Source organism: Molothrus ater, chromosome 18, assembly GCF_012460135.2.
Source record: "Molothrus ater isolate BHLD 08-10-18 breed brown headed cowbird chromosome 18, BPBGC_Mater_1.1, whole genome shotgun sequence".
NCBI lineage: Eukaryota > Metazoa > Chordata > Aves > Passeriformes > Icteridae > Molothrus > Molothrus ater.
The window spans coordinates 6,021,297-6,047,675 of NC_050495.2; the positions used below are offsets into that span (position 1 = coordinate 6,021,297).

The window sequence follows — 26,379 nt, forward strand, 5'->3', positions numbered from 1 at the left end:
CAGTTTTATTATTACATGGCAGCATGGTTTATCATGAAAGACTTTACCTCCTGAGCTCAGGTGGATTTCTTCCCAGAGCAGTGAGGGCTCAGGCTGGCTTCATCATTATTGTTACTGCAGACCAGCATGGGGCCTGACTTGCACATGAGATGGGCACACACAGTCTCAGATAGAAGCAGCAGCACAAAACACTTCACTGGGGGCACATCAAACTCTAATTTATGTCCATGAGCAAGGCACTGGCACTCTCTGGAGCAGCTGATGCAGTGCATGTACATGCACATCCCTACTGGTAGCAAGCTATGGCATATTAAAGCAGTAAGTGAGAACATATGCAACAATGAAATGCACCACTGCTGCTGGAGGAAGATAAAATGGAAAGCTGTGCAGTGCTTGGCTGGGTGAGGCTGACTAATGACTCTAATGTTAGTGGCTGCTGATCAAGAAATCAAATGCAGAGCAGTCCATCATAATCACAGCAGGTGAGCGAAGACAAGTCAGAGCCAGAGTTCAGAATACCAGAAACCTTCCTTGCTGTTCCAAAACCCAGGGAAAAAAAAATACAGCATGCATTAAAAAAGCCAGCTCGTTTCAATGCATAGTCAAATTCATGAGAAGCCCTGTGAACCAGATCCTTTGTTGCACAGTGTGGTGCCAGATGATAAGGACATTTTTGGGCAGCGTGCTCGCAGGAACATGAATGGAAAATGACGCGATGGACACAGTGAGTCAAAATAACAATCCTCATTTAAATCTTCACCTCACAGACACCTTCTATCTCAAATGTCAAACATGGAAAATGGATTGCCTGCAGAAGCCAGCTTGGGGAACATCAATTGTTCTGAAGTTCAGAGTATTAACGTGGGGGGGAAGAAAGAACCGACTTTAAAGTGCATCAGAAATCTTTACAAAATCTGACACCTTGTTCTTGCTATTTCTTTACCTTTGTTAGCACTTCAAAGCCATGTCCCCTTTGTCACTTAGCTCACAACAGCTGATGTGACATTTTATGGTGCACACTTGACATGACTGCCCATGAGTGAGCCACTGGTGTGAGGGACAGTTGCTGCTCTTTGCCAGCAAGGCTGAGTAGAATCATGTCAGTGTTCAAGAAATTAGAGGGTCAGGCTTAAAATAGAAAAATTCTTAGGAAAGAAGCACACCTTTTTTGTATTCCCAGAAGAAAACAGGAATTGGACCCTGCTTTTCCAAATGCCTCACCCAATTCTGCACATTGATGATATTTATTCATACAGTGCAAACATGAGAAATGCCAGGGCTGTGATCCTCACTGATATCAGGGTACACATGTTCTTTAATGCTGAAAATCTCTAATCCATCTGGAGATCTGGCAGAGAGTATTCAACTACACCAACCACAAAACCGGTCACAGGGTTATTTGTTACCAGATTTTTTCACAAAACACACAGAGAGGCACAAACCAAACCCACTGCTTGCTGGAAACAGAGTCAAACAAAGCCTGAAGAGGGACAGTGGTAGCAAGGACTAAATGGACTTGCAGTTTTCATGCTGATGAGCAGCTCTGAAATCTTTTGAATGCACTGGACAGACACATGGATTCAAGCACCATCAAAGTGCACAGTTTCTGTCTTGTAAAGTGGACTGAAATGGGAATCATGGGTGCAATATGTGATTTGGAAAGCTGGTTACAAAACCAGAACCTGTACCAAAGCAAGTCACATCTGATATTTTTTAAAAAGTTACTCACTAGCCTGACTTTGCCTTCCTTTTGAAAATACACTTTAAATATTCCACAGCTGGTAAGTTCCCACTGTGACCACTCCCAAATCTCAGTCCTAAGGACAGACTTCCTTATTGTTTTCATCAATAACACTCACACAGTCACTCTTTCCACTACCAAAATTACAGTGGCATATCACTTAAAAGCCACAAAATCACATTATATTTCCACAGGCAGGAACAACACAACAGCCAGATGCTTTAGTAAATCCACCTGGGTGCTAGAGCTTCAGAGGCCCCTCAGCACACACTGCAGTGTGGCCATAAAGGGGGTGCTCTGCTCTCCTAAATCCCGTCCTTCAAAGAAGGAAGTGTTCATTGTTGCAGGTGGATGTCTCTGCATTTTAGGGCATGGAATTGTTAATTTGCAGAAGCCGTGCTTGGGCAGTGGCAGTGGGGCAGTGCTCCTGATATTTGCCAGCCAGGGTTGGGTGTTCTCCTTCTGCTGCTTGTCTCATCTGTCTCTGGGCAGTTTCTGCACTGGTGAACTGGAGGGTTTCTTTATTCAGGTTCAGAATGAAATCTGAACTGCTCTTGGGAGCCAGCTACTCTTGTGCATCAGATTTTAACCCTGCTCAGTGCTTGAGTTTGGATTTGAGTTTTTGATTTTGGATTGAGTTTGTTCACTCCTGTGTCAGTCCAACTCAGTGCCAGCATGGCACCAGCAAGAGCCTGAACATAAATCTGAAGGAAATCCATGGTAAATCAGGCCCTTTATTGCTGAGGTTTAACCTCTTAGTTCAGTCTTATCTGTTATGTGATCATTGTCTCCAGAACAGAAGATACTGAAATACTGGAGCAATCCATGGGAAAATTACTACAATGATTTCACATATAAATTGTGAGTCATGAAGTGCACAAAACCTTTCAGGAGTGAAAGCTTTGGATGATTAATTTTCCTTTATCAATAAACTTTCTCAGGGTTGAGTGAAACAGGTATAAAACATCTGCACTTTTAAAACAATGTGAGGTGAGCAGGGCATGTTACCCAGGAAAACTGATTTCCTAAGTAATTACTTCCCTGCTTATTGAGGTTTCCAGCCAAGCAAAAGGTCAGTGATGATGGACTGTGCTGTCCTGCAGTAAATAAGGTTAATATTACTGTATAGCTCTGTTTTGCAGTCACAGAGCATGAGAATGAACCTGAGTACAATTTTCAACACCTGGTGAAATACAGATTAAAATATTCCTCTTGATGAGGGAAGGATCCTGTGAGGTGGTTCCATCCCTCTGATCACTTAGAAATGTGATCAGTGTGTCAGTGTCCTTTCACCTCCAAAAGATCACTGGCACTTTTTTCAGGTGGGTCTGTTGTTGGAAGTGCTTGGCTGAACTTTTCAGGATCTGGCAACTCAATCTTTGCACTGGAAGGGAAATATATCAGCTCCTCTGCCAGAGCCCACACTGGGAGCATACAGTAGAGTTTTAGCTTGCTTTAAGATGATGCAAATATACAAGAAAATGAAGATGACTTTAAGCTGGTAATTTGTGTCCTTAAGAAGTCTTAAAAAAAAAGAGCATCCTAAAGTGCATACTTAGGCTTCAAATTTTTTAGCATTTATTTCTAGAGTTGGTAACAGCAGTACCCTTAACCCAGCACAATATGTCCCAGAGGAGCTGTTAGACAAACATCTGCACTGGAGATGAAAGGCTAGGAGATGTGAATTTTCAAATGGAGGGGAGAGAAAGCCTTTTTCACATCAGTTCCAGTTTTCCCACCGTAACAATTCTCAGAAACACCTTCACCATTCCTGTAATGGCTTTTCCTCAGAAAATTCCATTCCTGTAATGTACAATGTTATCTTGTAGGGAAAAATAAATTGACACACTGACTACATGGTCTGGTGTAGGTTCGCTTTAAAATTCAACCAGTAGGAAAACTCCAAACATGAGCAAAGTTCTCAAAAAAACCCCAAAAAACAAAAAAAAACCAACAACAAAAAAAAAAACACCTCAAAAAACAAACAAAAAACCACACACACAAAAAAATCCCACAAAAAAACCCCAACCAACCAAAAAAACCCCCAAAAACCCACCACAAACCCAAAAACAAACAAACAAAAAAACCAACCCAAAAAAAAACCCACAAAGAAAAGAAAAAAAAGAGCAGTTCTCAAACACAGCTCCTAGTGATGCTCCAGGGAAGCTCTGGTTTGCACAGATGATCAAGACTGCCCACAGAACAGGAGGGAAACCAGCCACATTGTAATCCCACACACAATACCTTTGTTTCTCTTACACACAATGGGCCAGAGTCCACTGGAAAATAAAAGGTTAGATGCAAAGGATCCTGCTATTCTACTAATGGCCAGAACACGTGCTTGAAGCACATACTCAGAACCAGAGCACTCGTGTACATTGTGGGGCAGCTCCGAGGGGCAGCACACACATCCACAACTTTTGTGGAGCCATTAGACTCATTTTGTTATTCCTGCAGGCACAAAGCCTGTAGCTTTATTTATAGTGGATATTTTTGCCCCTGACGAGGGGGAGAGATGAATGCATCTGACTCCTTCTTATCAGAAGGCTAATTAATTACTTGAGTATACTATATTATTCCAGACTATATTACACTATATGACATTACAACTAAACTGAATTTGCCCAGCACTCAGCTGCACTCCACTGCACTCATCTTGTGACTGTCAGGGAATGGTCCTGACACACACACACCTGATAGGCCAAGGGAACAAACCACTATCACTCTGGGCAACAATCTCCATGTTGTATTCTACTTTGGCACAACAAATAAGAATTGTTTTTTCTTTCTCGGAGGTTCAGAAAATGTGAAACCCAGAAATACTCTTGGGAAGAACTGTGCCTTGCTTTTCTCTGTGAAGAGAAATGTGGCAACACTCGTTCAGACAGCCGAGATGGAAACACCGCTCTGCCCGAAGTGACAGCGCAGGGGAGATTTACCTGATGGGAGCTGACTCATCCCCTTTATCAAGCCAGTCCTGTGGTGGGATGATGTACATGCACCAGAGCCCCCAGTTGTAGCCGTGGGCAGCGTTGGCGTACTGCTGCACCTCGAAGGTGTTGTACTTGATGTTGTCGATGGCGGGCAGGATGATCCGCTTGCGATCCTCCTTGATCCGCGTCAGCGCCGGCTCTGCCCTGAGAGCAACGAGAGCAGCACAGCGTGTTACAGCCATGCCACCCTGCAACCCCAGCGTGTTACAGCCATGCCACCCTGCAGCCCCAGCGTGTTACAGCCATGCCACCCTGCAACCCCAGGGTGTTACAGCCATGCCACCCTGCAACACCAGTGTGTTACAGCCATGCCATCCTGCAACCCCAGCGTGTTACAGCCATGCCATCCTGCAACCCCAGTGTGTTACAGCCATGCCACCCTGCAACCCCAGCGTGTTACAGACATCCTGCAACCCCAGCGTGTTACAGCCATCCTGCAATCCCCAGGTGCTACAGCCATCCTGCAACCTCAGGGTGTTACAGCCGTCCTGCAACCCCAGCGTGTTACAGACATCCTGCAACCCCAGCGTGTTACAGACATGCCATCCTGCAACTCCAGGGTGTTACAGCCACCCTGCAACCCCAGGGTGCTACAACCATCCTGCAACCCCAGCGTGTTACAGCTACCCCCAGGTGCTACAGCCATCCTGCAACCCCAGTGTGTTACAGCCATGCCATCCTGCAACCCCAGTGTGCTACAGCCAACCTGCAACCCCAGGGTGTTACAGCCATGCCATCCTGCAACCCCAGCGTGCTACAGCCACCCCAGGGTGCTACAGCCATCCTGCAACCCCAGCGTGCTACAGCCATCCTGCAACCCCAGAGCCCGCTTGGCAGGCTGAGGAAATGAGGTTCTCTAATTCTGTTGAGACATAAACTTTAAGGGATTTAGAGATTTTAGAGGAGCTAAGGTTTTAGTTGGAGATAAGCTTTATTGGAGATAATTAAAATAAATAGGTAGGTTTTGATGAACTAAGAGTTAACTAAGTTAACTAATAATTGATTGCTTGTCAACACAATGTTTTGTTAGCTGGGTTTATAATGAAGAATATAGAAACTGGTAAATAGCTTTTAGGAACATAAGACAATTGTAGGCCTCCTCTGTCCTGGAACCAATTGAAGACAGGAACGGGAGTTCTACCAAGGGTTCATTTGTCATATTTGCATTGAAAAGGTAGAAAGAGGAAGACCTCATTTACCTCCTCATTTTGGGACCCCTCCCCATGGAAGGTTCCACCAACCCATTTCAAGGAACAAACTACACATGCTTAATAGCTTTTGAAGTAATCACCATACAAAGTGGGGAATGGGATGTACCAAAGTTATGAATATTTGTATTTTGGGTATTCAATACTTGTATAGATAAAAGGACTCTGTAATCACCTGTAAATTGGGGTATGTATTTGGGAGCTATCCCACAATAAACATACACTTTCTAACTTTAAACTGTTAGAGAGTTTTTGTCTGTCACAGTTGGATATCAGTACTAGATCAATATCCATATTTTTTAATAAATCACTGTGAGCATCAGCACAGTGAGATGGCAAAGCCAGAGCAGGCAGGGAGGGATGGGGCACGGATCACAGACACACGCTGCTGGGACTGCAGCTGGTGTGGGACACTGCACACAGCACCTGCACAGGAATCAGCACTTCTGTGAAGCTGTGCCAGAGATAACTGTTGCCCTGATTTTTTAAGATTTTCTAAGCCTTCTGATGTTTACGTTCTTGTAATGAACTGTCTCACACACTTTCTGTAAATAACTTATTGTTTTGCATTCTGTTATAGAGGAGAAATTTGAGAGACTCTTAGTTTGTCCAGTGTAATTGGAGAGGTGGCACTTTCACCCTCCAATCCACTGTCACTTTTAGAATCTATAGATGTTAGAGTCAGAAAATAAACTTCATTTTTTTTGCCTTGAAAACAGCCGTGTGTGTGCATCATGTTTCGTGTCCTAGAGTGACCCCAACAACACAAAATTTGACCTCATATTTTGCCTGTTACCATAAATGTTCTTTTAGGCCAGCAGAAGATACTGTATATGGTTCAGACTCTCAATTCCTATGGGTTTTAGGCCACACTTGTGCATCCCCATAGAGCCAGTGTGACCTACCAGATCTGGATAAGCCATTATTACTATGAGATTATATTTATGAGATTAATTAGCACCTCTGTGAAGCTGTGCCAGGCCTAACAACACAAATTTTGACCAAATACTTATTCTAAGGCCTGGAGACTGTTAATTCATTTCACAATGGACAAATGTTGAGAGACACCATCACCAATAGCAGCTAAATGGTCTCCTACTAGCTGCACCACCAGGATTCCTGGCAGCAATTAAATACTGGCTGGCATGGCCTGAAGAACTAAAAACACACCAGGGGCTGCAAGAATCTGAAGGTTACACAAAGATTTTAATCCTGTTTCCCAAGACTGACCCCATCACATCTAGTTTGAATGACAAATGTGGCTGCATTATGCCTTCTAAAACCTCTTTGGTGATGAGAAGATTTCAGGTGCCAGATGGTGCAAAAGCAGCGAACTGCAGGAAATGTTCAAGCATTTCAAAAGGCTTTAAAACATCAATGTGCTTTCCACAGAAGCTACATCCCAAAAGGAAAGTAAAAAGCTTCAGTGCAAACACTCATTTCTGACCAAGGTAGTCTGAGTTTGCTATGAATTTACAGAGAAACTGATCCAAAGAGGTAGCAGACTTACATAAGGGTGGAAATCGTTCCTCAAAGCAGTATTAGAAAGAGCCACTGGTTCACTCTTTTGTGTGTTTCCCCTTGAAATGTGCTTTGAAAATTTTGCAGAGCTCTCACATGGATCTTTAAGGGAATGGTGGTTTGCTGAGACTCACAGAGGTAGGAGGATTTGAACACTGATCTTTTCTTACTTTTCTTTTGCTGTTGGTCAGAAGACAATTGCTCCTTTGTGATTTCAATGTTACCTCATATTTTGCCTGTTACCATAAATGTTCTTTTAGGCCAGCAGAAGATACTGTATATGGTTCAGACTCTCAATTCCTATGGGTTTTAGGCCACACTTGTGCGTCCTCACAGAGCCAGTGTGACCTACCAGATCTGGATAAGCCACTTCCATTATTAGTATGAGATTATATTTATGAGATTAAGTCTTTTAAAAACCAGTGAGTGGGTAGCAGAAACACTTGCAAATCCAACAAAGCAGGGAAAAATGCAGAAAAGCTGAATCTGTTTTTTCCATCATGTTATGTCTGCTAGAAGAAAATACAGAAGGATGGACATGCCATCACTGGTCTGGTGACTCCATGCCTGGGCTACATAAACCTTTGGGCATAAAGCTCTCCTTCTCCCTCTAAACTCTGAAACAAAGGATTTCAGAACACCAGAAAACAGGTACAGGTGTCACTAATGTTTGCTTGACTCCCATGGCTTAAACAAATTTATTGTGTTTGAGTCTGATTTCCAGACCTGCCCTGCAAAGAGGGAAAGCTGCTTCCATGCCTTCTGAAGCAAAAACCTGTAAATGGCTTTCCTTTGCAAGAATCAAACTCTGTGATTCACTACTGTCTGATTCTGGAAAGGTCTCTGACAAACAGGGAAAGACTGGGAGTTTTCCAAACTACTTTTTATCTCTCTTGGTGGGAATTCTTTGGTCACCAAATCCTCAAGTCCTCAATTAATGGCATGTTTATGCTGAGACAAAGCAAGACTGTTTAACCATCATACTTAAAACTATCCTGGACGTTCCATGTCCCTTCTACAGATCCTCCTGGGGTGCTCATTTTTCAAGTACTTTACTTTGTAGGGTAGATTGAGATTGTGTAATGAAAAAGCTGAAAGAAGAGAAGGATTTCTTCTCCCTTAATGTCAGATACCTGCAATGGACCCCCCACATGCACAGTAATTGCCTCAAACTTTCATTCTCAGCAGAGAGAGGCAGAGGCTGGCACTTTTATAGTCAGATGCTTCTCATAATAATGTAGACACTGAAACTAGGTGAGATTAATAATGTTCCAGAGGAGCCTGTTTTGAATATAAAGGGAATTTAGCCTGCTACTTTGCAAGACATCTTAAAATTGGACTGCTGAAGTATATCCCAAATAATGGTTAGAGAGATAATGTGAAGAAAATATTCAACAGTCATACTGGGTTTTAGCCCTTAATCATATTTGTGATTGTGTTAATCCAATACTTGAGTCTTGCAAATGCTAACCTGGGACCTCATTTTCTTCTTTATATGAAGAACAATCCATTCCCAGCTCTGGAGCTGCTCTCACACAAACTATCACCAAACTACTGTCACTCTACACCTCAAAAACTTCCGTTTTCCCATTTGTATGGCTCACATTTATTACCACCTAACTTGGTGTTTTGCATCTGAATGGCACAAGGGGGGATCTCTGGATTGTAATACAACAGCTGGGGTCAAAATGCATGATGAAGTTCCATTACTCTCTATCAATCTATTAATGTGAAATCACAGATTCTGAACTTTCAGGAAATCTGAGGCATCTGTCCTTGTGACGGGTGTTCTGCTTAAGTCTTCTGCACTCAAGAAATGTAAATATTTAATATATTACTGCTTCGAGAAGAGTTGATTTCTCTACCCTCAGGTTACAGATGAAGTCAAGTGCCATGCCAAGGTTATGGAGTCAATTGGTATGAAAGCAACTGCTGGAACTTCATCTTCTAAACCTCCCATCTCACCCATGGAGGTGATTTCCTAGTTCTCTTGGTACCCAGATGTGTGGAAATCACATCTCTGTATGTGTTAGGAGCAGGAAATATCGAGTATCTGGACAGACTGCACAGCTACCTAATTTCCAAAATATTTTCACACCCACAAGTAAGAAAGTAGGCTCTGAGTCACAGAAGGAAAGAGAAAATCCAGGCCAGAGCTGTTCTCTTTGCAAAAATGCAGAATGAAGGGCCTTTTAATTAAACATTGCATACCTGAGAGATTTCACAGCCTGTCCTGCCCTATAAAAGACAGCAGAGAGAGCAATGGGGTGTTCAGAGGCTCAGCCCAAGCTGATCTCTGTGAGATCTGCAGGAACACTCAACTCCCAGAGCCTGCCAGTGCCCTCTCACTGCCAGCACTGCTGGTGGGCTGTTTGTCTGCCTGCCAAGATCCCCAGGTAATGGCCAATAAAGGAGGGCTCTGAGCTTGAACAGGACTGGCCAATGCACTGTGTTTGCGTTGCTTATCTTGAATAATCCATGGAATATGAGAGGGTTTCATTGCTATTCATGGCTAGCAAAGCCCAGCCTCAGAGCTGCTCTGTAATGCTGAGCTGAGCTGCACATTCATCAAATCCTTTGTCAACCTTCCTGGTCACTCTGGCTTTATGTAATTGCTTCAGATTTTAAAAAAGAATTATGATTAAATCTTTCCAAGTAATTTCTAATTTTTTCCCTAATTTTAAACTGCTACTTTATTGTGTAGATTTACCCCTCCTCTTTATAGACACCAGCATTCTTTCTATGGGGTTTTTTTTTTTCCCACTTTTCCTTGTTTTTTCTGCTGTCCATCTGCAGAAGGCAGGTGCTTCTGGCAGCTCACAGGACTAAAGGAAAAGAGGGGAAAAGGTTGCTGATGTCCAGGGATGTCCAACACACTGAGCTGATGAGCTGCAATACGTGTTTGGAGGATTGCCTTTCCACATGGCACTGCTGGCAGTGAGGCAGGATTCAGCACTGCCTGATTAGGTGCATAAGCCAGATGTGGATTTTGGGATCCATCTCCATTTTTCATAGTGCAAAATTGTTAGGTTCCTAGTTTGCATCTGAGTCAAGGTACTTTATGGGCAAAGAGCAGCATGCATTGTTAACAAGTTATTTACTGGAGCAAGAGGGAAAGTTCTCCCAGGCATATTCATAGACATGATGGATTTCAGTAAACTAAATATAATCAAAAGGCTCTGCTTTAAAGGTAGTGCTTCACATCATTCAAGTGGGGGTTTTTTTTCCACTTAATAAAAACCAAGCAGACAATTTGGACTGGAATTTGAGTGACATATGAAGAGCCTCTCCCTTCCATCCCCTCTAAAACTATTTGTCAGTGTCCTCCTCTCTCTCTGAATAGATTGTTGGTGAATGGATAAAACCAGAAGAGAAAGGACAATAAATTTAGTTCTCTTACAGACTCCACTAGGCTAAAGGGTATTTTCACTTCAATTTTATTCACTTTGATTTGTCCAAGTCAGTTGAGCACATCACTAAACAGCACATGCATTCAATGCTTTTGCCTACCAGTGGAAAGATTTCTTCATTAACAACAGATTTTCCAAGGTGTTGAGCACCCATGATGACTTTATTGGGAGTTCCAGCAACGCTGGCTCTGTGAGATTCAAAGAGTAAATGCTCCCAAGATAAGCATTGGAGGTAGGAAGGGAGCTGGAAGGCAGAATTTCAGGCAGAGTACAGAATGAGCCTGTAAGAAGATTGAGAGCAAAGGCAGGGGCCATACTGTGATCACACAGGCCTCTCCAATCCTATTGTAAGTCTATCTCTGAACATATATGCATTCTGTATTTAACACTGGCTTGATTCAGAGCAGCTCAAACCCCACGGGAAACCACAGCAAACAAAAACTCTGTGTTGTCTTACATCCTTATCAGATTGCTGGAGAATTCATGCCAAAGGGAAAGCCTGATTTGTCACAATGCTAAAAAGAACAGCTTCTTCCAGATAAAAAACACATAAAAAGAAGTTAGTAATGAGCTCCTCGGGTGCACATGATTATATAATTCACCTTTTTAAATATGTAAAAACACCTGCTGACTTCAAGCAGACTTTAAAAAAGGCACAACATCAGAATAAATGCGCAAAATCCAAGGGAATCCACATGCATGCCACAGGCCACATCTCTGCTGCCTAGCTCTGCCACTTCAATGGCCTTCACAGCTTCAGGGATGCTTTGCTAACATGCAGCATCTGAGAAGCAGACCTTACCTTCCAGTATTTAGTTAGAATGGCTGTATGAGGCATTTGTCAATAAATTCCTCCCTGCAGCCCAAATGTCACTTTTTCTAAATTTGTTCGCAAGTAAATCCTTTCCTAAATGACAGGAATTACACTGGGAAATGTCTCTCCAATTTTGCCCTATCTCATGTGGGTATATACCCTGATCTCTGGTTTATTTTGAGATAAACATGTCTCTTTTTTTTTTTAGTTCTCCACCATCCCTATGCTGCTTTTTACTCCAATAAAAAATGAAGAATTAACATTAAAAAACTCCAGCCTTCTTTGTCCTGCTTTCACAAATCAGAATTTCCTCTTCTTGCAAGCAGTCAGGGAAGAGTCCTTATAAGACATAAATGAAAGACAACATGGTCTCATCTGCTAGATTTTATGGCTCACTGGGTTTAACACCGTATTTTACTCTGGCTCTACCACTGTCAGGTACCATGAAGTATAAACTTAACAGAGAAATGTAAGAAAAAAGAAAGCTGTGTAAACTGAAAGCTTATTTTGCATGATTTCACACGCTACCTCACATTTCACTGACAATATACATTTATCAGATGCAGACAAGCAGATCTACTGACACACATAATTCTTCACTGAGGCCATCTACAGAATATTTAATGCAAAATGCTTTTCCTGTAAATAAGTGTTCAGAGAACTAAAAAAGGAATAAATTTCATTCTCCCTTCCTTGGTCACTAAGAGAACTCCCCCATCTGTCCTGCCTGACATCTCTATCAGCATTCCCAAGTGCCCAGGGAAGTTTCAGGCCCACAGTCCCCAGCTGGAACAGAGGGAACTCAGCACCAAAGCCTGCTGGAGAGTTAAAGATCAGCTCTTTGGCTGCCAAACCTCAATGGCTCTTTTCTGCACCACTGAAAAGCAATGAGGATGCTTCAGTGAACATCCTAGCTTGTTGAGGTAGATGAATAGTCAAAGCTGCTTTTCTGGTACATCCTCTGCATGTAGGCTGGCACCCTCCCATGGATCCCAAAGGCCCACGTGGCTTCTGTTGGTTGCTCCACTCAGATTATATTGGTTTTGCTATCAAACTTGTATTCCATTAAGTTATCAGAGTGATCCTAAGGCTTTGGATGAGGAAGAACTCCCTTTTCTTTTCATTTGGGTTCCCCAGGTCAGCCTGAGCCCAGGGATGCTCAGTGAACCATGTCCTGAGCATGAGTGATGTGCCTGAACGCTCCAGAGGAGAGAGACTGCACAGGAGAAGGACTGCAAAGGTAATTTCACCTTCACCACTTCTCTCATTTAGAAGGAAAGAGCCACCTGGACCTCGTCATGTCCCCAGAGAGCCACCTGAGCTTGAAAAGAGGGGCCAGGGAGTTTATCTGCAGGTAGAGATTGGCTTCCTGTATGTACACTGCATGAAAATGTCACCAGGGAGCTCTCAGGGGGACAAAGACCCTGTGGCTTTGCCCCAAAAAGCACAACCACGTCTCTGCTACAGAGCACTTGGGATAACCAAAGACACCAGAGGATTAGGAGGAAATCAGCTTCCTTTATCCTTTACACACCTTTTTGAGAATCCATTGCCTATGGCCACCACAACAAACTGCATTACAGTTTACAGTATAAAGTGGCATCTGCAAAGTACCATCCACAGGCCTAGGGATCTTGATCTTTAGCTCTTCTTAGTTTATTAAAACACCATTTTTGTATATTTTTAAAACACTGACAACTTCAGGGATCATCCATAAAGATGGGATGTGTGAGACACAATCTGATGGATACTCAAATTTCACGTTCTCTTTCTCATGTCAGCCTCTGTCTGGCTGGTATGTTGAAATATTTTGATTAAATCCTCTTACTTCACTGCTTCCTTATTGAAACTCATCCTTTGTCTGGCAAAATTTTAATTACTACAGGACTGCATAACTCCATTCAGTGCTCTGATAACACCTCTGTGATAGGAGCAAAAGCAATTCCTAAGATAGAATGCAACTATAATACTCTATCATTATGTCTTCTTTTATGGCTCCTAGCACCCTCTTTATGGCTGCTAATATATTGTGGTTTCTGCCTTCCACCTACTGATTTCTGCTCTCCTTCACTCAATGTGTCCTTTTTCTCACCCAGAGAATTAACACCCTATCTCTGTAATCTCTTTCCTGCTCCCAGAAATAATGTAGGGAAGGTCTCTTCTCCTTGTCATGTTATTCTTTCCCATCTCTCAAAGACAGAGGTTTTTACAATGCTCTGCATGTTCTGCAACACCATCAGCACCCAGGATGTGCTGTCTGCTCTCAGGGGTGCCTTCAGGCATGCTGGGTGCACCTAACCCAAAGGTCAGAGCAGGAATGCTCTAATCTTCAGAGGACTGAAGGAAAACTGAACTAAACAAGCTTAACTACACCCTCAGAGGGGAAAGCACAGCAGCTTTTCCTCCTCCTTGGTTCTGCTGGGTTGCTGACTCCCACTGACATCAAGTAACCATCAAAAACAGACCAGGTTCTACTCCAACGGGACAGGCAGAATTTTAGAAATGAGATGTACACATGCATTACCCTGTAATTCTGATTTAAAATTCCATTTGAGAATTAATAGCAATGGCCTCCCTTTCAGGCAGTCCTCTCCACTTCCACTCTCACAGCAGCTGTATTGGCTCACACTATCAAAAGCCTTAAGGGGAACAGGTCAGTTGAAAATCACTGCTCTGAGATAACACATTTCTACATTTCTACACCTGAGAAGCCAAAAAGCAGCAATTAAGCACAGCAAAATAAATAATTCAATAGCTAATTTGACCTGCCAGGTTGCAGAGTATTTTTTTATATCCTACCAGATTGTAATTTAGTTTAGAAGAAGTGTCCCTGGAGAGCAATGCTGTGAGAGCCCATAAAATGCTATAGTATGATATCAGGCAAAAAGCCACCTGTAAATGGGTCACTATTGTTTAAAGAAGTTTTTGTTTTTTTTTTGCTGTCAGTCCTGCATATTTCATGAGGAAGTGATGAAGTCCTTCTTCGATTCTTTATGAATTAATCTGCCAACTGATTAGGCAGGTAAAGCAGCCATAGATTGGGAAACTAAATTGCACTGCAGGCACTTGACTTTTAGATGGAACACAAACCAAACAGAAAGCTAAATGCTCTTTTCTGTGGTAAAGGAATTGGCTTCTTTTTAATTGCCTCACAAATAATCCATGGACAGCTTTTAGTGGGAGCAATCCACGTGGCCTCTGAATACATAAATAAGCACTGAAAATGGGGGGAAATATTCATGCAAGGTGCAACTTAGTGGGAGAATAGAACAGCAGAGCTTTAACAAGAGACTCCCACCTGATTCCTGAGTTTGTAGGGCTGTGGAGTGGGGGCAGTGCTAACCTGGTGGGAAAAAATAGAGCAGTCCAGATGGAAGGACCTCAGTTCCTCCCAGTCAAAGGAGATGAGATGAAAATGGAGATGACAGGCAACCCCATGTGCACAGGTGAACTAAAACTGGGAGAAGTGGGTGGAGCAGGGTTTGAGATGGCTCTGAGCAGCCACAAAGGCTGAGTGGAACAAGAGGAGAAACACCAGGGAATACTCTGAGCCCACAGGTTGATATGAAGGGACACAGGAGGCTCCTGGAGCATGTTTCTGTCCCCACTGGTCACTGAGTGCCCCACAGCAGGGGCAGAGCTTGGCTGAGACCTGAGAGCTGTGCTGGAAGGAGGGTGCACCAGGGAGTGGGCAGAAAACACAAACCTTTTATCTTGGATGTACTCTCTCATTTACTGAGCACTCCAGGTTCTTCCTGTGCTGATTTCAAGCCTTTCTGACATTAAGGCAAAGCTGTGCAGTAAAAAACCAAACCCTAACAAACCCCAAAGCAACCACAAAGCAACCACAAAGCCCTTTCCTGCTTACTGACACAATTGCTGATCCTCCCTGGGTACAGTACCTCAGACTGATCTCAATGTCCTTCTAAAATGATAACAAAGTTCTCCTCAAGCCCCAGAAAACTGCAGCTTGGGCAGGACAAGCACTGGGGACAGCACCCAGAGCATGCTCTCCCAAGTTCCTGATCCTGTCCCATAGCTGATATTACCCTAGATGAATGTTTGAAAAAACCTGAAAGATCTACTTGCTTTAAAAGCAAATAAATAGATTAAACCAGCTCTTAAGCTTCTAGAAAATTACTACAGCTGCTATTATAGTCTAACATAGTCCTAAGGAAAAAAAATGGGATGATCATAAAACAGGTGCACTACAAGACTTATTTTATTGCATCTCCCATTTTATAAAGATATTCATGAACATATAAAAATAAACACTCTACTCCTTTGCAATTAAGTTTCTCTCTAGTTGTAAGTACAGCTATTTTTAGTTTTAATTTGAGGATATCTCCCAGAATTGCAGAGCATAATCATTTCCACCATAACTCTGCATCATAATTATCAAATACCAGCCTATCTTTGGAAAATGCATGTTTTACATGCCAAAGGTCCCAGAAGTCCTTTTGCAGCTGATGGTACAGATCAGCTCCTACAGTCCCAACTTCCAGTAATGCCAAATATTGGCCACCAAGTGGTGCTACAAAGATTTATTCCAAATGCAGTTCTGGCCCATTAAACCAAAAGGGGATGGGGAAAGTCATGCTAATTTCAAGCCCTATTAAAATTGCAGGCAATAATTTAATGTTTCCCTCAAATGTAAATGCAAGGAAATTTATGAGGAAATCAGATTGGTATTCAAGTTTCTAAGAAGAAATGATAGAAAATGATGAGGAGGTAAAAGAAGCACTTGAAATCCTCCAGCCCAGAGCCTCCTTAATGGTGTCTCCCCATCTGACTGCTTTGGGATTTCACACCCATTGTGGTTCCAATTACTCCTCTCTCCACAGAGCCGTGGTAGACCAGGCACAGCAGCTTTTTTATGGTCTTGCAGCCATTGCAGGAGCCTGTCAGCAATGTTGCAATAATGAGGAGCACAATTCAGGAGTGCTTGCTGAGGTGATCCCTCCTGTCACCGACATATTTTCTGAAAAATACTTTTTCTAGGATCTTTTCTTCTGAGAAGCTGAGAGGCCTCAGAAATGAAATGTAAACAATAATTATCTGCTGCTGTGGAATGCAACAGCTGCATTTTTGATTGGTCTCATGTGATTGTTTTTAATTAATGGCCAATCACAGTCCAGCTGTCTCGGACTCTGGTCAGTCCCAAGATTTTATTATCATTCCTTTCCTTTCTAGCCTTCTGATGAAATCCTTTCTTCTATTCTTTAGTATAGTTTTAGTATATAATTTTCTTTCAATATAATATATATCATAACATAATAAATCAGCTTTCTGAAACATGGAGTCAAGATTCTCATCTCTTCCCTCGTCCTGGGACTCCTGCAAACAGCACCACGCAAAACCTCATCCCTGCAGCTGACACAGCCCTCCCTCAGCCCTGTCCCTGTGCCACTGTCCCTCTGGGCACAGCCAGCACTCACCAGCCAGTGTTGAACTCCACGTGGGCATCAAAGAACCCCACGACAGGGGATGTTGCAGCTTTCCAGCCCTGGATCCTGGCTCGGATCAGCCCCTCGCGTTTGTTGTTGCGCACGATCTTCACCAGGCCCGGGTACCTCTTGTGGACGTACTGGTCCAGGTTAAACTTCAGCTCAACTGCAGGGCAAAATCAAAACCCACACAAGCATTTAGAATGAGAAGGACCCTGCAATGTTGTGTTTTACTCTTATTCTGCAACAGAAAGGGAGAGGAGTCCTTAAATATTCCCGAAGCCTTAGTGAGTCTCAGAGATACAATCCCAGTACTGAGGCATGGAGCAGTTCCAGGGGTTTCAGCCCAGAGAAATTCCCCACACACCAGAGACTTGCCCAGCTTTAATATGGATTTGAGTATACTGTTGAAGAGGTAGTTTGCCTATGTATTTTTAAAAAATGACTATTCTGATTCTCTGATGATTTGCATTAGGTTACAACTGGCCTCTGGAAGAACAATTCTGACCATAAGCAAGTGTAACATGCCAGTCTGGTGATTTTTTTTTTCTGATTTATGCTGTTTAGTAGGAGTGAGAAAAATAACCTCAATGGATTTTGGGTCAAGAAGTAATTCAGATCACAATTAATTTCCCTTAATTTTCAGGATTTTCCCTTAAATATAATTAAGATTCTTCAATACTAGGCTTCTTTCCTTTTTAACTAAATGGATATTGAAGATCTCAAATAGACTTCTCTTTTGTTCATTTTCAGGCATTCAATCACAGATGGAGCAGAACTCATTCACCCTTTTCAGCTTCATTTCAAGAGGCTTATAAACAGGCAAATTACCAAAATGGTCTCTCTATATTTTTTTTTTAAATCAATGCAGTTTGGTAATTCATTTACTCTGCAACTTATTCATAAAGTGGCTTTTGCCTAAATATCTTTATCAGAAAAAATAGTAGAAGCTTCCAGGACATTAGCAGCCTCATTTTTCTGATCTATATTAGACAGTAGAATCATTATCATTAGAATCAAAGACTTGATAAATCTCCAGTTTTTTAGAAGAGTGACAGAGAAAAGCCATATAAGAGTTCACTGAGAAATGATGAGTTCAACTCTCCTCAGGATTGCCTTGACTCAAACACTTTGCAGTCTCACATAATTACTCCATAGGTTACACTGCCATAACTGAAATCTGAATTGCATAAACAGGTTCTTAAATCTATACGTTTTGGAACTTATTTTCATTTGAGTTGTCTCTTCTCTCAGTTCTCTCTTCTCTTCAGAGATCTCAAAGAGTAAGAGCAACTTAAAACTGAAAGAACTTAAAGCTGTTGATCTGAGGAGGAAATGCTAAATTTTAGGCTTATTGGAAATAAATATAATTTTAGAAGATTAATCAGATCTAGAAGTGTAATGTACAGATTTAAACCCTACAGCTCTCATCCCTTGTATCCTGAGAATCTTCAAACATGACTGTATTGTGAAACATGCTGATAATAGCACCCTATATGCTCACCAATATTTGGATTTTGGATTAAATCATGAAGAAACAATGTGCTGCCATATAAAAGAGTAGCATCTATCTTTAAGGGGAATCTGTAGCTTCACTTTTCCTTGGCAGCAGAACTTAAACTTTTATTCTATTGATGATGATATTCCTCTGGATTTGGAGAAAAGTGTCCTATTTAGATTGCCTACATAAATGCCATTCATTCTGTTAGGATTTCAATGAAATCAGCAGGCTTTATCCACATAATGTTTATTTGTTATACAAATAGTCAATATTTACTCACAGCTTTGTGCAAACGGCTCGATCAACCCTCCCATCAACAGACACATTTACATTTCACACCTAGAATGCACACGGGGCAGCGTGCTTAGAGGCAGAGTGACAAAAGCTCACCATTGTCACTGTTGTCATCCACCAGGATGATCTCCTTGAGCAGGTGGGATGGGGTGTGGTTCACCACGCTGTGCACCGAGCGCAGGATGACAGAGAGAGCCTCGTTCACAAAGATGAACACCACCGAGATCTGGGGCAGGTCCTCTGGGTAGGTCATCTGCTTGCACCTGAGGGGAAAGACACAATTAAAACCCAAGCAGCCACTGGGAGCCAAAACAGACTGAAGAGCATCCTCTTCTCCTTCCTCTCCATCTGCGTAGGGATTTGCAGACTTTGTCTTTTCTTGATGCTTGAGGCTTTAGCTTTTATATTTTTCAGATTCTGTGCTGCTTTATTGTGCAGGTCTGTGCTTCATATTAGGGGATGGTGAGCTCTCTTCACAGAGTGAGGAGATAAAACAATTCCTTCTCTAGCTGGGGACCAAGGACAAATGATCCAAATCTCAGGCCCAAGAACACAAACAACGTGGACTGAAGAAAGAAAAACAAGAAGGATGGGACTTCATGGGCTAAAGCTGTAATTGGACAATTAACTCAAATAAGCTAATGGACCAAAACTTCTAAAAAATAGAGATCTCATGACCAGTTGTCCATTTTGTGACCATTTGGGTTCATCTTGGGTGTAGCCCTGGCTGGGCTCTTGTACTGCCCAAGGCGGATCCATTGAGGCCTTTTAATAAATCCCTGCTTTATTCTTTAGCTCTGTCCAGCCTCTGTTCTAGGTCAGCCTTCACAAGGCATCATTGTAACCCCAAGGAAAGATGCAGTAAAGGCTCGAAAGAACCAACCTGGTTAGGAGTAGCACCCTCTCCATCAGCCCAGTGTAAAACACAGGGTGTGTGCGTGCACACAGATTTGCAGCAGCTCTCCTTCCCTGTGAGGTTGAAAGCATCTCTTGAAAACCAAAGGACTATCAATGATTCTGCTCAAAAACATCCTGGAGAAGGCCTACAATGGCACAGCCTGGCTGTCCTCCATGGGGAACCTCCAGCAGCTCTGCTGCTAACTCACAACTGCAGCAGAACTTTAAAACCGGCATTGGCTCAAGCAAATTTTGCATTTGCCCACAGAGAGAGCATTTGCCACCCTTCCTGACTGCACAGTTTGTGCAGCAAGAGCAAACACATGGTGGTTGTTGTACAGGCCTGCACTTGCTGAGTTGTCTGCAAACAGGTCTGCTTCCTCTGAGATGCTGCCTTGCTAGGCTGCTACATCCTCATTCACAATTTGCTTTTGTGCTGCTCACTGATATGTATATTTTACCACAGACCATTTTGAGAAGAAAAACTGAGGCCTGGAGAAGTTCCACAGCACAGAGCAGAGCTCCTGCTTCCCAAGTTCTCAGCCAATATCCCTCTGTAACACCACACTGCCCTATTTCAGTGGGATTCTCTCCCATTAGCAAAGAGGCTAACTTTGAAAACTACCTACCTGTTCTCACAGTCCAAAAGCCATTCAGAATTACCATAGCAATTGCTGAACTTGCTCTCTAAAATACTGCTAATGATATCACAGAAAATGACTTCTCCTGCTCTTATCAAACTTTCTGACCTCTATGCTCATTACTTTGGCATAAAAATCACTTTTTTCCCCACTATCAGCAGTCATGGGGATAGGGCAGGTGACAAATGCTTGACTGCTGACTAACCTCTGGAAGTCAGTTATGAATTCTAGTAAAGTGTAATTATTCGTAATTCCTGCTCCCAGCACTATTTGCTCAGAGACCTGAGCACTCATCATTGATTCCAGTGCTACCATAGCTACTCACTGGCAGCCTGCTGGTGGCCTGTGCCACACAGAGGACCACTGTGTAAAGCTTCTGGCTAAGCAGTATTCTTACACAGCCTAAAAATAAGCCTGGAACAAGGAGAGAGGTTTTCAGAAGGCATGAATGTTCTGACACAGCCCTCGTTTTTGAATTTCTTTTTTGAATTTCTTTTTTGAATGCAATTTTCCTCTTGAGCATACTGACTTATCAAAGAAGTGAATCAGGAATACTGCAGTAACAGGAAAGAGCCATCAGCTAAAAACATGGACCTTGCAAGGTTTCCTGTGATGAGGGACATATTTTACCTGACAGTAATTTTCTCTAGAGTCCCACACATCCCAAATTGCGCCTCAGGAAATCAGAGCAGTCCCCATGGAGTGGGTGCCCTGCTGCTGCAGGTGAGGCAGAGGAGGAGCCCACCCCAGGCCATCCCTCCTCGTGGGGTCCTGCAGCAGCACTCGGAGCTGCCAGGGAAGGAGGGAGGGAAGCAAAGTGTGAAACCCATCTGTGATGCCCCAGGTATTGGCTTTTGTACTTTTCAGATTCTGTACTTCATATTAGGGGATGGTGAGCTCTCTTCACAGAGTGAGGAGACAAAACAATTCCTTCTCTAGCTGGGGACCAAGGACAAATGATCCAAATCTCAGGCCCAAGAACACAAACAATGTGGACTGAAGAAAGAAAAACAAGAAGGATGGGACTTCATAGGCTAAAGCTGTAACTGGACAATTAACTCCAATAAGCTAATGGACCAAAACTTCTAAAAAGTAAGATCTCATGACCAGTTGTCCATTTTGTGACCATTTTGGTTCATCTTGGGTGTAGCCCTGGCTGGGCTCTTGTGCTGCCCAAGGCGGATCCATTGAGGCCTTTTAATAAATCCCTGCTTTATCTTTAGCTCTGTCCAGCCTCTGTTCTAGGTCAGCCCTCACAAGGCATCATCTGGAGACAAAACAAGAGGTTGTGGCACAGGAGGAGGGATTGCAGCAAGAATGAGAGGTCACTCAAAGCAGCACTTAGTACAGCAGGGACAAGCAATTAAAGGAAAGGTGGGATCACCACAAATGTCCAAAACAGAGAAGCATGTGTGCAAGGAACAAAGTTTCCTAGGAACAGACAGGGAACCACTGAAATACTACAAGACCTCAGAGAATTAGGAATTTTGCTGAACATTTCTGAGGAAAAAGTATTTGTTTTATTGGCAAGCGAACTGAAACACCTGGGTACCCACCCATGTGTTCCTGGTCAGACTGATAGCATAAGTACAAGTGGGACTAATTCCAGTGCTTTTCTGCCATCCTCCCACTTTAATTCAGAGAAGAAAAAAAAAGGAAAAAAAAATCTAATTCTAGCTTTAAAACCAGCACTCCTAAGCCATAACCTCCTAATTTTTGATTTATTTGTTCTTCATCACATTCAATCAATGCATTATTGTCCCAAGTGTGGCTCCATGGCCATGCTGGTTCACAAGACTTTTCATGCCTTAGTTCTCAGTGATTACTTACACTGTAGGGCCTCAGGGACTGCTTTAGATAAAAAGCTGGTTTGAATTTCTTATTCCACCTAGATGAAGTCATCCCTATCACTTCTCACTGCAACCTTTTGTCTCTTAGTTCTTCCCTTTTTTTTTTCTATTGGCAGGACATAGTTGAAAAACTGCATTTTGACTGCATTTGGAAAGAGTATTCCAAACAAAATATATTGGAATATCTTTGGTAGTGCCACTGCAACAGGAACACCTAGATGGGAAAAAGCAAAGCTCAGAATTTAGCAGTAGTTTAAAAGCTGTCATAAATTTATTTATTGCAGTGAGGATGAAGAACAGCAAAAGCAGCTGTCCAGCTGAGCACTTTCCAAAGAACAGCAGTGATTTAAGGGTTTATTTCCTGCAGACTTCAAGTCAACCTTGAACTCCCAACTCCTTAGGTCACTTCACAAAATGAGATTGATGCGCTGAGGTAGTCAGGAGAAATTACTGGTCCACTACCAAACACTTCTGATGATGCTTGAGAGCATGAGCAATCCCAGTTAAGGTGTCTTTCCTTAAAAATCAGTGGGTGCTTTAAGTGCTTTGCTGGATTGTTGCCTGAGTTCTTCCCAAAGTGTTCTCTAATTAGACACCAGCCACAGCAATTTACAGTTAATACTTCCTTCATTCCAAGAAACTCTAACCAGAGTTTGACACTCCTAGCCAAACAGACATGAGCAAACCTCACCCTGCCAAAGCACACCCAACTTTGGGTGCCACCTCAGCCACCTCTGCTCAGCCAGAGGCTGACAAGGGCTCTGCAGAGGGTCAGCCAGAGTGCCTGTGAGCAAGGGACACAGAGAGTGACAGAATTCTCCCTGGAGCAGCCCTGAACTGGCCCTGGAGGAGGCAGCAGGGGATAGTTCATTACAGAGGGAAAGGGAAGGCTGTAACAAGCCTGCTGACTTCCAGCAAGCCAAAGGGCATCCTTGTAGAAAAGGGCTGGAGCAGCAGCCTGGACACAGAGGAAATCATCAGGCAAGAAACCTATGAGCTACTGATGGGGCAGCTTAGCACAAGACTAGGCACTTTTATTATTTCTTTTGAGAAGAAAATTACCAGAATGGGAAGAAATCAAACTGTACAAAATGCACTATCAAGGCACACCTTTATAATCCTTCAGCCTTACTGCCAACAGAACCATAGTAAAAAATTTGTAAATCATCCCTTTTTCAGCCCTGGTGCTGGGCAGTGCCTGAGTGTTTGAAGCTCCCAGTGCTCTGCCAGGGAAGGGAGCTGGATCCCACCACAGTCTCCACTTCTCTGCACCAGCTCTGACCACACTGTGAACTGTGTGAAGAAGAACAATTTCAGCAACTGACAACTGAAACCTGGCCTTGTTAACATCCAACACTCCTGAGTTTGGGAAGAATTGAGTGTACTTTTGACCTGTGTGGTAGCTAAAGATGGTGTGAGCTGGACAGGCATAGCTCACATTCAATGTTCCTGTGATTTTAAATCAGCATTCAGGACTGTCAGCAGGTCCCACAGAGTACAAACAGCAGAGGAGCCCAGGTCTCCAGGGCACACAGGTGCCTGGGCAGGGACACAATGCTGGATGTCTGCAGGACTGGGGATTCCAGAAAAGCCATGACAATGCCATGGCTAATCACTTCCATGGGCCAGCTGAGGATGGATTAAACCTGATGTGTGAAACAGCCCTGCAGGCTCCTTTCATACAGCATGCCAAGCATCAAACCTGGGGCATCCTGCTGTTGTCTTGGGAAAGGTCTTTGAGTGTTCTCATTCTGCATTTGCTACTGCAGAGCTTGGCTGGCAACCCAGAGGTATTTCCTTTCAGATCATTTTTCTCTGTTCTAGAGATGATTTTCACTCATTCATTCCCTTACATTGAACTGGCTCCTTAATGAACATTTTCCAGCCAGCCTCCTGAGCCCAACTATGAGAACTGTCTTGCAGGCTTCATAAGAAAATGGGAAAAGCTCTTTGGTTGGCAGATCAGAAACTTGGGGAAAAAATCATGTACTAACATAAAAAGGTCACAGATCAGAAACTGGGACATGAGAAAACAAAAGGTGCTCAGCTGCACATGAACCTGCTCATGGCAACCTTATAAGCTTGGAGGCATTAAAGGGAAGGAAATTTTCTTGTGGCTGAAGCTTCATTCCCTGATAGATGTATTTACTCTATTGGTATCTGATCCAAGAGAAACACGTGAAGTCCTCTATTTATCAGGCTGCTCTCACAGTCCATTTGGGTTGCACTATTTTTTGTGAAGGACTGTCACTGCAGCCATGCAGGTAGTTCAATGCATTACCAAAAAAAAAAAAAAAGAACCATCTCCCTGCTCTATTTCCCCGCCCTTTTATCCTGTCTCTAAACTTGCTAAACTCCAAAAATGAGTTTTGCTCACAGACCTTAATATACTGAGTTTGGAAATGGATTAAGCAATGCTTTTAGAGATTTCTGACAGCTTTACCCTTCAGGAATAAATGCAAACAAAATTAAAGCTGCTTCATGAATCTTTAAAGTGTTTAATACAAGATACGTTTTTCCAATGAACTATTGGGACGGAGATGACTGAAGGTTCCTCTCCTTCACAAACCTGATGAAATTGCTGGGCTTGAAGAAACATCTGCAGTTCTGGCAAAAAAAAACCCAATCCCTACATGATCTGTACCTGGAAAGCTTCAGAATGATCTGTGTTCATGTTTTATAGCCACAGCAGGAGAACAAGTTGGAACAGCTCCTTATTTGGTACACGATCAATGAAAGGACAAAGATAAATATTTTAAAAGATTATTGAACTCTTTCTCTTTAATGCTAACAAATACTACTTTTAATCACTAGGTCAATATGTATTTTGAGCCCTGTTAAACCAAAGGCTCAGATTAATCTTACCTACATGGTTACCTTTTAGCACCTAAATGCTACTGTGACTCCTATAGGCACAGACGATTTACCACAGCTAAATCACTAAATTTAGTGCCTAGCTCAGTGCCCGATTTCTTTCTCCAGAAACCCACTGAGGCTTTACAGCTAGTGCTGGATGCAATAGTAACTTTTGAGCTGCAGAAATAAACTAACATTCCCTTCCTCTTCCACATTGGCATGGCAGAGGAGACGTGACAAGCTGCAAATGTCTCGTTCCCCAGCATGGATCCAGCTGCTGACCAGTCTGCAGCAGCAGCAGTGACAGGCCACAAAACTGATTAGCTTCATGGATCATGAATCTGTCAGCCAGAGGCTCCAACCCCTTCCTAATTAATTCTCTTTCTCAGCAGAGGATGTTAACTGTATTATGGCACAACATTCTCTTTCCGTTGAGGTGGATTTTCCAGCCCTATCCAAAAACCCAAATGGAAAATTTTTGAGTTCAAGGCTTGTTCTTACTTTCTCTCCCTGTTTTGCAGCTCAGGGATATTTCCTAAGAACATACAATATAAATACATTTCCTATATGTTCATTATATACTCAAATATATATTCATTTCCTAAGAACACATAATATAAATACAACTGTGAACAGGAGAGCAGTGGTACAGAACATTGATGCTCTATGCACCTTGAGAAAAACAGCACATTGTGTTTTCAAGTAAGGTAAGAAGAGAAATGAGCCATTTTCAGAATAAGCCTTGAAATTATGGTGATACCAGAAGATACTTTCTTCACAGTCTGTGGTCCTTATGGAACATCTTCCATTTTGAAATATCCTACAGCAGAAAAATCAACACCTTCCTCCTGAATTTGTTTGGGGAACTGCAGGTACAAGATACAGTGCAATTCTTGTTGGTGCTGCAAGTCTGAGGAAATCCACTAAAATAACCTTTTCTCCATCTTTTCTCATATACAGTTTCTCACATACATTTTCTCATAAAGAGAGATCTTAATTCTACTCCATACTGTGGGAATTCCCACCAGCTTTTTTCACATGCTCCTTGACATATTTTTTTCTTATTTTGCATCCAAAAGTCTAGGAAAGAAATCCCCTACACTCATCAGAAAGAAACCAGGCCAAGTCCTTGCACCTGAGCTAACCTCAAACACTTCCTGTATCAAGGAAAAATGTCCTTTCATGTCAACCACAAAAAAATGACTG

General features: G+C 42.6%; 1 protein-coding gene across 1 annotated transcript in view; it reads right to left on the reverse strand.

The window, feature by feature from the left end:
- The window catches only part of GALNT9 (polypeptide N-acetylgalactosaminyltransferase 9), a 132,508-nt gene that overhangs the window by 67,100 nt on the left and 39,029 nt on the right, over positions 1–26,379 (reverse strand). The window contains exons 3-5 of the mRNA XM_036393115.2: positions 19,026–19,192; positions 17,126–17,300; positions 4,681–4,878 (exon numbers count right to left, since the gene is read on the reverse strand). Of these exons, the coding sequence (XP_036249008.1) occupies positions 4,681–4,878; positions 17,126–17,300; positions 19,026–19,192 (540 nt within the window). The remainder of the gene's footprint in view (positions 1–4,680; positions 4,879–17,125; positions 17,301–19,025; positions 19,193–26,379) is intronic.